At 35.9% G+C, this 13,027-nt stretch overlaps 2 protein-coding genes across 4 annotated transcripts; one reads left to right on the forward strand and one right to left on the reverse strand.

The window, feature by feature from the left end:
* The first annotated feature begins 121 nt into the window (after window positions 1-121).
* Window positions 122-9,492, forward strand: LOC129570166 (diacylglycerol O-acyltransferase 1). Of its 2 annotated transcripts, none has more exons than XM_055449655.1 (10): window positions 122-339; window positions 628-778; window positions 1,237-1,365; window positions 1,427-1,518; window positions 1,590-1,751; window positions 2,739-2,888; window positions 2,971-3,296; window positions 3,365-3,637; window positions 8,598-8,755; window positions 8,967-9,492. In XM_055449655.1, the coding sequence occupies exons 2-10, from the start codon at window positions 657-659 to the stop codon at window positions 9,034-9,036; spliced, it is 1,482 nt and encodes a 493-aa protein (XP_055305630.1). In that variant the 5' UTR covers window positions 122-339; window positions 628-656; the 3' UTR covers window positions 9,037-9,492. The 2 variants fall into 2 exon arrangements, with proteins under 2 accessions (XP_055305630.1, XP_055305631.1); XM_055449656.1 differs by having other exon boundaries at window positions 177-287.
* LOC129570162 (uncharacterized) lies at window positions 5,078-7,983 on the reverse strand. 2 transcript variants are annotated; one of them, XM_055449652.1, is made up of 4 exons: window positions 7,712-7,983; window positions 6,368-7,580; window positions 5,454-6,276; window positions 5,078-5,378 (listed from the first exon to the last, which is right to left on the reverse strand). In XM_055449652.1, exons 2-4 carry the CDS (start codon window positions 7,562-7,564, stop codon window positions 5,212-5,214), a joined length of 2,187 nt encoding a protein of 728 aa, XP_055305627.1. In that variant the 5' UTR covers window positions 7,565-7,580; window positions 7,712-7,983; the 3' UTR covers window positions 5,078-5,211. The 2 variants fall into 2 exon arrangements, with proteins under 2 accessions (XP_055305627.1, XP_055305626.1); XM_055449651.1 differs by lacking the exon at window positions 7,712-7,983 and having other exon boundaries at window positions 6,368-7,613.
* Window positions 9,493-13,027: the final 3,535 nt, after the last annotated feature.

Raw genomic sequence — 13,027 nt, forward strand, 5'->3', positions numbered from 1 at the left:
TTTTGAATACATTTCGGCACATGAAAATGACTCGTTGAAATGCTCAAATTATGATTCAAACATTAGTCTAGTTATGTTTTTTTTCATTTTTGTATCACATTTTTTGAGTAAACAGAAATTCCCTCTCTTTTCTCGTTTTTGACGTTGACAACATCGAAACACTAGCGCAGCGTTGACATTCATTGATCAGTATTCCTACGGTCTCAACACATCGCACATGTATTTTTTTTGTTGAGATTTAAGATAACATTACGATTGATGTTTCAAAGTTCATTGCAGTGATTTTGGTAAAATTAATTGATGTTTCATAGTCCAAATTTATAATTAAAGTTTTACACAGTAAGTTGGAATTGTAAAAGTTAAAAACGTTAATTCAAAACATTGTCTTCTTGCTCAGTCTGCAAATATTCTTTGGAAAATAAATAAATACCGTTACCACAAAAAAAACGAAATATAATCAATCTTAGATTGTATGTGTACTGCGTTTTTATGCGTAGCCTTAATTTATTGTTGTTAACCTTGCGTAGCACATTTAAAGATAATAAGACAGACACAAAATTGTCATTGATTACACTAATTCATGATTGCTACAAACCTTTAAAACTGGCTTTTTCATTTTTTGTAAAGAAAAAAAGTAATAGAAAAGAATCAAAAACATGACATCAGATACAGAAGACTTCGGGAACGATAAAATTAGACGGAGGACCCGCAGTGTGACTCGCGCCGAAGAGATTTCCACAAAACAGCAGAAGCAACGCAGATCACAACCTGATAAACCGTAAGTTTTTGTAACTACAATTCGATTATTAACACGTTCAAGTCATGTAAATTTTTCCTTTGTGGTTAATTTTTCTAACGAAAAATGAACACATAGAATTTAGAATAATTTCGATGCCTTATTCTTAATGTTTTTGTTGCTGTTGTTGTTTTTTTTTTCAATTTGAGGAGATAATTGGCAGACTTCAAAATCGGCAACCAGAAAATTAAAGTTACACTAATTAGTATCCATAAAATAAAAGTAGCTCACCTTTTGTAATTCACAATTTTTCATTGAAATACTTAATAGCTACTAACTGAAATTAGAGGGTGTAATATTTTAATTTATACGAGACATTTATGTTTGTTCTTCTATTAAAATGCCAACCCACAGGTGTTTTTCTTCTAAGTTTTTTTTTGTGATCGCATATGTGAATAATATTATTTTATCCTTCTCTACTTTCTTTCCAAAATAATTAGATGCCACAGGCCACGGGATTCATTGTTTTCATGGAGTTCAGGATTCCATAATTTCACGGGTTTAGTGAACTGGGGATTTCTACTCCTGACAATGAGCGGTTTCAGGTTACTTTTGGAAAACTTGTTGAAGTACGTTTCTATTACCATTACTGTTTATTGTCTATTATCATTAATGATCCATTATCCTCAGATATGGTATAAGAGTCGATCCATTTCAATGGTTCGTTGTACTTACGGGTCGCGATGAGGGAGCTGGCGTTCCTTCAATCATTTTACTACTTTGTAAGTGTAATATATCTGTGAATATTGGTATATATTATTTGAGTAAATGAACTGAATACAATTTTTCATAGACTCCATCGTGCCCATACTGATATGTTTGTTGATAGAACGAGGAATGTCATTGAATATTATCCGCGAAGGTGCTGGAATGTTTGTTCATATCATAAACATCATGGTGTTGGTGCTAATACCCATGGTTATAATCCACGTCAACGGGGACTCATTCAGTCTGAGTAAGTCTAGGGGCTTTTTACTCTTTTTCATATATGTGATTTGTACGGATAAACGCGCATAGATTGTGTGCCACAGTGAAGTGTGTCGAATTTTGCACATAGTCACGAATATTACGCATAGAAGCGAATACGCGTGCACATAATGACGCCACGATGCGATTTAAGACGCATCAACACAATGTCAACATTCTGTTGTATCGTTAAGTTTCGTTCAAACAATATTTGACATCAACAATTTCTGTCTTTAATATTTATCAAATCTCTTGCTAATGAGATTGTTCTTAATTGATGAAAATTGAATTTAAATATAACACAAAATTAAAAAATAATAGCAAAGAATAAGAATGAAAACGAAAATCAAAATGTTATATTATACAAATATTGAAGTAGAATCGCCGATAGTTTTGGTAGATATAAAAATCGTTGAAAAAATAAGTGCGACGATTCATTATACTTGTAAATAGCATCTGGATTATAAATAATAAAAAATCCATATGTACAAATGATTGAAGTTAACAAAAATGATCAGCAAAAAATGTGAGCCGAAATAAGTACAAATCAAACACTTGTAGTCAAGTATTTCTTGAATTTTTACATGAAAAAAGTCGTTGCACTTTGAATTCAAAATAGTCGATATTGTGGCGTGTGACCAATCAGAGAAGGAAACATTTTAGTGGGATTCATGCGAAATTATTCGCAGTATGAATGGTCTATGTGCAGTATTCGGACATCGAATGTGTGCACTTCTAACGAATAGGCACCGCATAATACGCATAGTACGAAGAAATCGCCACATACTATGAGTTGAAGCGCATATTCTTCGCATAAAACGAATTTTTTTCGAGTTAAATGCCCCTAGGAGTAAGTTTGTTATTGTTTACAAATATATACATAAAACGATTTCTCATACTCGGAAAATCAGAATATTGTCAAAAATGTGTATTATAATCTCTAAATTATATATTATGATATCATACATAATTCTAGTTGGTGCTATGACAGTGTGTTTTCACTATTCAATACTCTTCATGAAATTATGGAGCTACGTTCAGGTCAATATGTGGTGTCGAAATCAATTAAATGATATACCAAACAAGTCACGCAGCCGATCGCAAAGTATTACTGTTGCAGAGTTGCGTAAGTTTTAATTTAATTTACCAAACTGCCAAATGTTCATCTTATAGTTCATATCATATAATAATTTTTTTCCGAATTACAGAAGAAGAACGTAACGGAGCATACTTAGCATCATTCCATAAGACCGACAGAGACATCACACCTTTGGTTCAATACCCAGACAACCTGACTGTCAAGGATTTGTTGTATTTCTTATGTGCACCAACATTGTGCTATGAATTGAACTTTCCCAGAACAGATCGAATTCGAAAACGATTTCTTCTTAAACGAATTTTGGAGGTTCTTATCGGATTTAATGTGGTTTTGGGACTGTTTCAACAGTGGATGATACCGTCTGTTCGGAATTCGTTGATTCCGTTTTCAAACATGGATGTAGCTAAAGCAACAGAACGGCTTCTAAAGCTGGCGGTAAGCTGGAAGAAAGAATGAATTGTTCTTGGCCTTACAAAATCATTCAAAGTTTACTCATTATACAGATCCCCAATCATTTTGTTTGGCTGTGCTTTTTCTATTTAACATTCCACTCGTTTCTGAATCTCGTTGGAGAGCTGTTACATTTTGCCGACCGCAACTTCTACTGTGACTGGTGGAATGCAAATAATATCGACACATTTTGGCGTACGTGGAATATGCCTGTGCATCGGTGGTGCGTGCGGCACGTTTACATTCCTGTTGTTGACTTGGGCTATAGCCGGACGGCCGCTTCGTTGATTGTCTTTTTCATTAGTGCATTCTTCCACGAATATTTAGTAAGTGAACTCTTTAGTACCGGAATTTAGTGGAGATGTTGATGGTTCTAGTAATCAATTGAAACTCTCGTTTGTGTAATCTGTTCAAAAAATTCTAATCTCAGGCATTTAAACGTTGATGAGTTTACTACAATATTGGTGAGGTCGGTTTAAACCACGGCCGTATTCAGCCATACGCTTGGGTGAGCTCAGCTCACCCAAAAATTATTTGAGCTCACCTAAAAATGCTCGACTCCCAAAATTATTTTAGCTATAGTTTTCGCTGTAATTAAGAATCCTCTGAACAATTTTGCTCGCTCCGCTCGCAACTAATTTTTTTTCATTTGAACATTACACAAATTATATTTTTATTACACTTAACCAACATAACTGAAGCCAAATATGATGATTAAAGTGTTGTTGGTTTTGTATTGCCTTAACCCGTACGTAAAATGAAAATCAGTACAGGTTAAGGCAAGTTACGTACGGGTTAAGGCAATACAAAACCAACAACATGAGTTACGAGTACGGCGATACAAATGACAACAGAGAATGATGATTAAAGTAAAAACATTTTGACCACATCAATGCAAAAGTAATTGGTCAACTATATTGAAAAATGTCCTAATTTCTCTAATTATAGTACGATTTTCTAACTGAATACTGAAAATCTATATTTCTGTAGATACGTAATTTCTAGCGAATCGTTTGAGTTATTTTCCTATTGATAATAACTAATTTACAATGGCTGTGGTGTGTATTGGTTTTTCAAGAAATTTCTGCATCAAATTGACAACATCAACACAGTGTAAACCGTTGTCTTAAATTGATATGTTAGTTCTGACGTGGCATATTATAAAGTTCAAGCAATACAATACCAATAACAATTTCAAATTATTACAGACACTAAATTGAATCTGATGGGATTAAGAATCCTGACGATTCGCTAGAAATTACAAATCACGTGTTTCACCGTGATATAGTGTGAATCTGTGAATGAAGCGTTTTTGGAATAAAAGGAATAAAATTCCAAAGGGTTGGGATCTCTATAAAATCACATTTTATACATTATTTGATTATTTGTGGCTTTTACTCTAGACAGAATCGATTTTCAAAATTAATGACATTTTCATAATCATCAAATTTTGCTGCGCTCACCCAAAAATTCTCTCCGCTCATCCAAGAAATTTGTGCTGGCTACGGCCGTGGTTTAAACTCGCTTCGATGCAAAAATAAAAGTGGAGTGTGCAAACCATAGCTATCCCAAGGAACAATTGTTAACTCAAATACATCCATTGCCAAGCGTATGTAAACGGTTGAATTTGGGCCCACATTTGGGTGTAGTTTCAGTCATTTTTAACGTCACAATGGAAGTAGAAAAAGAACAGTAAAAACAAATCAATTAGAATGATATAAAAACGATTATGAATCAATATTCGATATGCTAATAAATAGTGATACTCACCTACGAGGTATTTTATATGATCCGACTAAGCCCCGTACTTCGGACAAGGCCACAATACTCAAAGCCCAGCAAAGTAACAAAACGTTACAATTATTATTGTTTGAAAACTTAATCCTACATCAACTAAAAACTATTCTTCATCGGACACGTCGTCGAGAACGTAAACGTAATCATCGTCGCTGTCGCTATCGTTGTCATCTTGGTCGCCTTCGGCATTGTTCTGCGCGGCTGCAGCTGCTGCATGATGTTGTCTCGACAGTTGCGGATGCACATCCAAGCCCTTTATCATACAAAGACCTGAAACAACCGAAATCACAAACAACAATTGTTAGCCAGAATATTTCACTTTTTTTTTCAATGTATGATACATACCTTTGTACAATATGCACTTGGCAGCGACTTCATCCCGATGCCAAACAGTGTTCTGTTGATGTGGATGACGTGAATCGTTCCATGTGTTATCAGTGTTTAGCTGCCAGTTTTTGAACCATACATTGAGTTTCGGCACTAAACCATGTGAATACACTGGATGTACATTCAATCGTTCATATTCCGCAACAACATGTCGTCGCTTCCGTTGATACGACCGGTTGCTTTTCTTGCTGATGATCACACTGCTCAGGTGTTTGTCAGTCGTGATGTTTGCTGCATGTGGAATGCACTGACGGCAGACTTTGTAGCGGTCCTTTTTTGTACGTCGATCAAATGGCCGAAAGCACTTTGCACACGTCTGCGATGTTTTGTACTCGTCAACCATCACCACCACACAATTGTGCAGTTTCTTGAAGCTGTTCAGTAGTTTCCGTACACCAGGGCACCGCAACCGTTTCTTAATACCAATTGGCGAATTTGGAGCCATTTGAGCTGCACCAAGGAAAATGAGCGATGGTAATTTTCTGGTCAAAAAAGCAGCGATGGTATCACTTGCACGGGTCTCCTCGATATGTTTATCGAGATTGAGGCGAATGTATTTGCGTGCTGTGTAAACCTCCATTCCAGGCTGCAACATTTTCACACGATGTTCGATGTAACTCATCCAATTTGAGGCTCCCTTGGGCGATGGATAGAATGGATATTGATTTCGGTCATGTTGCTCCAATTCGGTGAACAATCGTAGCCATTTTTCCGATTTGCGCTTTCGTTTGCCATATTTCGCTCGAAAATGGTATTTCGGACCGTCGATCGTGATGTTTTCCTGTGTGAAATAAATAAGAACAAAGAATCATGATTATATGCATATAAATGAAATGACTGACAAAACAAACAAACAAATCATTGTTACTCACTTCCACACCGGATGCGATATGTTTTCGCACCGTGGCATTCCAGGTTCGCACACCAGGATCCATGCCAAGCACGAAGCGGAAAACACCATTTTCGTACATTTCGTTGATTTGCTCGTGCGAATATTCGTGTGAGGGGCATTCTGGCTTCAGGAAACACAACGAAACAGCCACACTATCCGTCACGATTGTGTAGTCAAATGTCTTGCGATTGCCGACTTTCTGAATCTTGTCCATGTTGAATATTGTGTCCCAGGACACAAATGGATTGCTGTCGTAGACCTTTTTCGAAATGTTAACCGGCTGGCCAAACAATCCTTTTGCCAACTTGATGGCACCCAATTTGCACGCCATTTGATAGAACAGATGAATATCGATCCGGATGTGCTTCATCTTGAAGTCATGAATCGGAATTACACGAAAGTTTTTTATTTTCGGTGGGCGTGCAATGGATGGCATGGCGTTGTGTAATCGATCCCGATAATATCGGCGCCAGAGATCATTCAAGAGCTCGTATCTTTCATGGTGGTTGAACACTAGCCGTTGAATGGTGATGAATATCGGTATTGTCTGGAACCAACTACCACGGACGAGATCACATAACTTCGTACCGACTGGTATTCCGATCATACGCGCTTGCTCGAGCAGCCGCACCACATTCGCACTTGGTACTATATTGTTGAACATAACTGATTTGGTGGCATTTTTCACATCGATGTCGCTGATGTTATGGCCAAGCAAATTGAGCTCATACCGTTGCAGCACGAAAAACGTTTTGATACGGGTGTAGCACCACGTTTTGATGTTGTTCTTGACATTGGTGGTGTATTGATCAATGAGCTGATTGAATGCGTTTCCCATGCCTTCACGTTGTGGCCATCGGAAGTTCGGCACTGCTGTTTCGATTATTTGGCGGAAGGCCAACGGCAATTTGTGTCGGTTCTCGTTCAAAATGTTCTTGAAGCAATCCTTGATCAATTCGTATTCATTGCCTCTGAAGAAGTCATGGTTATCTTTATCGAATGCTCGGTTGTTCTCGAAGAGAAACAACAATGACGCCAAAACGGTGATGACGGTGGCTGTGTGGCACCAATTGGTGACTTGTGCCACAAAATTCGCGCGATATTGATCCCGGAGAACCGAATTCAGCGATAGTTTGACCGATCTCGGTCGCCCGTTCTGGGCCCGCTTTCTCTTCATGCTCACCAAATTTGATCTAATGAAAATGAAAATGAAAATGGTGAACAAATTGATTAGAATTATTGCACTTTCGATCAAACACTGACTAAATTAACAATTTGTTTTGGAGAAACAATCAATGAACCATCAATACAACAATCAACTTGCCTCAACGAATTCTGACACCAAACTGACCATGCAATGCTGAATTTTGAATATTGTACTCTTGTCGTTTTGCAAATGTCCTGTTAGTCAGAAATCACAACCGAATCAAATGCAACACTAATACAACAGCACAATCCAGAAAAATGTGTTGATGAACACTCAAAATCTCGTTTGAATTCGACTCAAAATAGATATTTCGCATCGTTATGAAATTCAGAACACAAAAACTGCACTGTTCTTCACGCAGCAACAGTAAGAGCTGTCAATTCGATTCTAACGGATTCGATCGCCACAGTCACACTTCGATTTGTTATGAAAATATTCTTGCTCCAGCACACACACACAAGAATGAAACGAACGAAGCGAAGAAGCAAAGAGAGAGAGAATACACGAGAGCAACAGTACACATAGCTATGTTAGTTGAATGTTCTTTTTGTATGCGGTTCATTCTCACATTCTTTCTTTCGTGTTTGTATATCTGCTGTACGGTCTGTATAGAGTGGAGCGAGCATAATGTGAACCGTCCGTTATTTGTTACATTTTGAATAATATGCATTGCGTTAAAATATTTCATTGGAAGGTGTCATTTTATTGGGAACCATGCACATAATCCACGTTAAATATAACACTGAAATTACCACGAAAATGGGCCAAAACGTTACATTACGCGATGGTGAAATCTACTGAAAATGGTTACATTTTTGTTCCTTGGGATAAATACATCTCCACAAGATCTGCATTCAAGATGAAAACATTCGTTCTGAATGCCATTTAGTGTTATAACTTATAAGCTACTCAGTTCATGATAAGACTTACGAAATTAGCACGAAAAGATATTCCTTTTTTCTTTCTTAGAAAACAATGCGCTATATGGTATGAATTCTTTCAGGTCAGTGTGCCACTGAAAACATTCAAAATATGGGCATTCATGGGAATGATGGGACAAATTCCTCTGTCATACTTGTCAAAATTTATGGAGAAAGAATATGGGCCACGGTGGGGAAATTTGGTTGTTTGGGCATCAATAATTCTGGGACAACCTCTCGCGTAAGTTCAATGCTCTGTTTGAAAAAATCATATTAAATTAACCCGAAAATATCGAAAAGTGATTCATAATGATCACCCCAGAAGCAATCCTTTTGATAGTTTGATGATTGGAAAATACTATATTAAGTCATGTCGTGAGGAGTGGGTTAGCGAAGAGGACGATAAGCACGATACATTTTTTGTAATATACTTACGTTTTATTTTTTTTCAGAGTGATGATGTACTACCACGATTATGTGATTACTAACTTCAATGAAGCTATAAAAAATGCGAGCATATAATTTGCAACTTAATTCAAATACATTCGAAATGATTTTTTTGACGTTTTCCGCAAATTACTGTTGGTAATTTATGTGAAAACATTTGTTTACAATTCCGAAAAATCGGAATTCACTATTTGATATGTATTTCGCTACTTGCACTTGAACAATGAACTTTCTATTTAACGTCCTTAAGATTTGACTTCAACAAAAGTCAATTTTCTTTATAAAAATAATAATATAGTCAATGTATTTATATGTTGAAAATATCAAGTCGATCAATTTGGAAAATTCGAATTAATACTTTGTATGTTCATACTATTAGTTGTTACTAATATGGAATTGTTATCTTTCTTGCAAATATTGCAAAAATGTTAAATGGTACCAAAAACACTGACCAATGACCGATGTATCTGTAAACAACAGATGTACATAATAAGAAATTACAATGAATAAAAACGATTTTTTTATAATCGATATGAATGAAGTTTTTTTTTGTCAATTATTATGATTGTGTCTTTTCTGAAAGTTTCCTTCAAGCCTTGCACATAAAGTAAATTTCATACTTAACGAACAATCAGTTCGGATCCAGCCTTACCTAATCATTCATGCAATACTACCGATAAGATCTAACATTTATACTGATTCAAACTACAAGTTCGAATTGCGGTCACATATTTTGTTATCAATAAATTTAATATTATAGTGCCCAGGATTAGTTCATTTGACAATTTTTATTTTATTTTTATTTTATTAAACACCGCCAAGCTCTGGCTGAATATAATGTGGGTTTTTGATTAAGGTTTGGCCGGAAAAGAGTGCAAGACTGTTACATACTTAAAATAATAAACATTTGGTAGCGATAATTTTTCAAAACTTTCAGTTCTCGCCTCGTTAAAAACCTGGCTCTTTTCATACATCATGCGGTATTCACAATAGTAGGAACATGAAAACGAAAAAAACAATCATACAACCAAGATGGAAATGCTTGATATTAGTCTATGGCAAACGGTCCATGATAACCTTTGGTAAACGTTTCCAAAGGAACATTGATGCAACCTAATTCTCAATTTGACATTGAATAATAGTTTGTGTTTACCACAGGCGAAATCTAAAACAGTGCCATATGAAAAGCGCACATACACGTGAACAGGCACATCAAAGTCTGTGTTGCATGTACTAGTTTAACGCTGGGTGATTCACCAGTTGATTACGTGAAATCGGTAAAACGATAACATGTGAATTCATTACCCTCTAATATTATCGGGTAAATAAAAAACAAATTAAAATCATGAACTTTTCTGAAACTTGAATAAACTAGTACAATGTATAAATAGAACATCCTATTATTTTAACTATCGAATAAATGATGACTTTTTCCCCTTTTTTCAAATGCCAAATGAACTGATTAGTATCAGTGCGGCAGCAAAAATATCCTTCAAGAACTGTTATCAAATAGAAAAAAGCTTTTGTGCCTAGAGTGAATTGTACTGAGAAAATATTTACAGTGCTTTGAATTTGACGTTACCTAATATCTATTAATTTATGGAAAATCTATCCTTGTGGATTTTGGGTGTTTGATAAAACAATTTATAACAACATTTCGTAGTTGGATATCTTTATCCTGTAGAAATAATAATTCGTCAATAGCTCGATTCGGATAATCAGGGGTTTTGTGTACAGACGAAATGAAATTTGTACGAGTTGTAATATATGTAAACACGCCTAGCACCAAAATATTAACTGGTTACACATTGTAGCACTGGAGATGTTAGAGTCGATTTCATGACCTTGCCTTTGATCTTTAAATATTCATTGCGACGCAAGTTACGATTTGCTACACCTGATGCAATATCGTCACGCACGTTTAGGCAGTTTGCATGTTCATACAAAATGTAATAAATAAACGTAATTGCTGTGTTGCTGAAAATTGGCTTGGAGTCTTGTTTTCCATAGAAAATGAGAAAACCAAAAAGTGGCCCACATTTTCGAGTTCACCCAGTGTAAATTTTTCGAAAAATTGAAGAAAATCGGAAAAAAGGGTTTGCGCGAACTTAAATCTAACTGTGAAGTGGTTGACACATTGCCAAACCTATAGTACCGTTGGAAAGGAAATTGATGGAGCTACAAAACCGAATTTCGTGTGTTACCACCATTCTGTTTGTGTATTTGGCCTCGGCAGGTAAATCATATGTCATTTTTGACCACGACATTTTCATATGAAACTGCTATTTTTTTTGCCAAAATACATAAAGATACGATCATTTGAACATCGGTTTACCTGTAAATTTGGTCAGAAATCGGCATTTCTGAATGGAGCAAGCGAATGGTCAAAATCTGCATAAAAAATCACACTTATGGCATAGAAAACTCATCTAAAATGGACTGTTATCACTCTCAAAAATCAGCCATATCTGTTATTAATATACCTTGTAGTAAACGCGTTCATAGTGTTTCACTGTAGTAGCAAAGTATCCTATTAAATTCCACTGTAGTATTACTACAAGAAAATTTAATAGGTAACACCGCTACTACAGTGAAACACTATGAACGCGTTTACTACAAGGTATATTAATAACAGATATGGCAGGATTTTCGAGAGTGATGAGTCCATTCCCACGTAGTTTTGGACGAGAAATCGATGAACTCGAACTGGTTGAACTCGAAAATGTGGTTCACTTACAGCCTCAAGGTTTTGGTTTTCTCATTTTCTATGGAAAACAAGACTCCAAGCCAATTTTCAGCCAATTTGGCGACCCCACATTACAACTCATCTTTAATTTCGTGTGGAATTGCCGAGTGATCAATTTCCTGATGTAATTCAGTTACAGAAAGGTAAAATTCTTTCAGCCTTTAGTCGGATTAAAAAAATTCGTAGAACAAGAAAGCCATCAATTTTGATGCACTTCAAATGCAGAGCGTCCTATGATGTCACTTAAATACCGTGTTCAATTTTGCGTTTTTTAGAGGAAACAAATGAAAATTTGACCAGAGGATAAAATATTAATTTTCATAAAAGTCACACCAGCATTTATACTCTCTAGCATGTTTTCAACCACTAGTTCTGTGGATTTGTGAGAGTTATTCATATTTTTGCTCAGTATTTCATTAGCTAGATGCGCTTGGCGGCAGTTGGTTTGTAGTAGCTTCCAGCCGCCTGCTTCAGTAGATCCACCAATCCTCTATTATTTGAAAAGTTTCTTAAAATTTTGTTTTATTTAGCGATCCTGTGATATCAGAAATCTTGTTAATATTGTAAATTTACATTTTATAGGTAAATATGATAATATCGATGTGTAAGCGTCGATACGTCCTTTATTATTATTATTCTCCACCATACAGCGTTTCTGCGCCAGAGGTGGTTTATTTGTTATAAATATTTGGTTGCATATTTACAATATTTATATAACAATTAACCCTCCTTCATTCACATATTTAAAACCCTTAGATCGCTCACCTCGGGTCTGGCTGGACCCCTATATATTTGTATGCATTTGTATGGGAATAAGGTATGCATGCCATCTTATTTTTCATGAGACTGATAAAAGATAAGTGATAACTGTCTTCAGCAAAGTTATTGAGCGGGTCGAGTTATACAATTTTTTTCTATTCGCCACCTCCTTATCTCTTATCAGTTCCGCGAAAAATGATAAGAGATATCTTACGTTTTTCGCGGTGTTTCGCGCAACTGATAAGAGATAACGAATTTATGCTCTGGGCAAAGTTGTAGTACTTTATGTGCCCTACCACTTTGTCGAAGACAGCACCGTACAACACATGTTTTCGCACAAGAGAAATTCCAATGGCGTTTTGTATAGAGGACCTCAAAACAAACACTTCTGCATCATTAGAATGTCCGGAACCACGTCTAGATTTTTTTTTATCGATTTCGGTAGTTTTTCTGGGAACCTGAAAAATCAGCGGAATTTTCTTACACTCAAAACATCGTTTTTTGCACATTTCTTGGCTGGTATTTATTGAAAATGATTAAAACGATTGAAACTACAATAAT

The sequence above is a fragment of the Sitodiplosis mosellana genome, unplaced genomic scaffold, assembly GCF_009176505.1.
Source record: "Sitodiplosis mosellana isolate CC-2019 unplaced genomic scaffold, AAFC_SMos_1.0 Smas_scaffold_47, whole genome shotgun sequence".
NCBI lineage: Eukaryota > Metazoa > Arthropoda > Insecta > Diptera > Cecidomyiidae > Sitodiplosis > Sitodiplosis mosellana.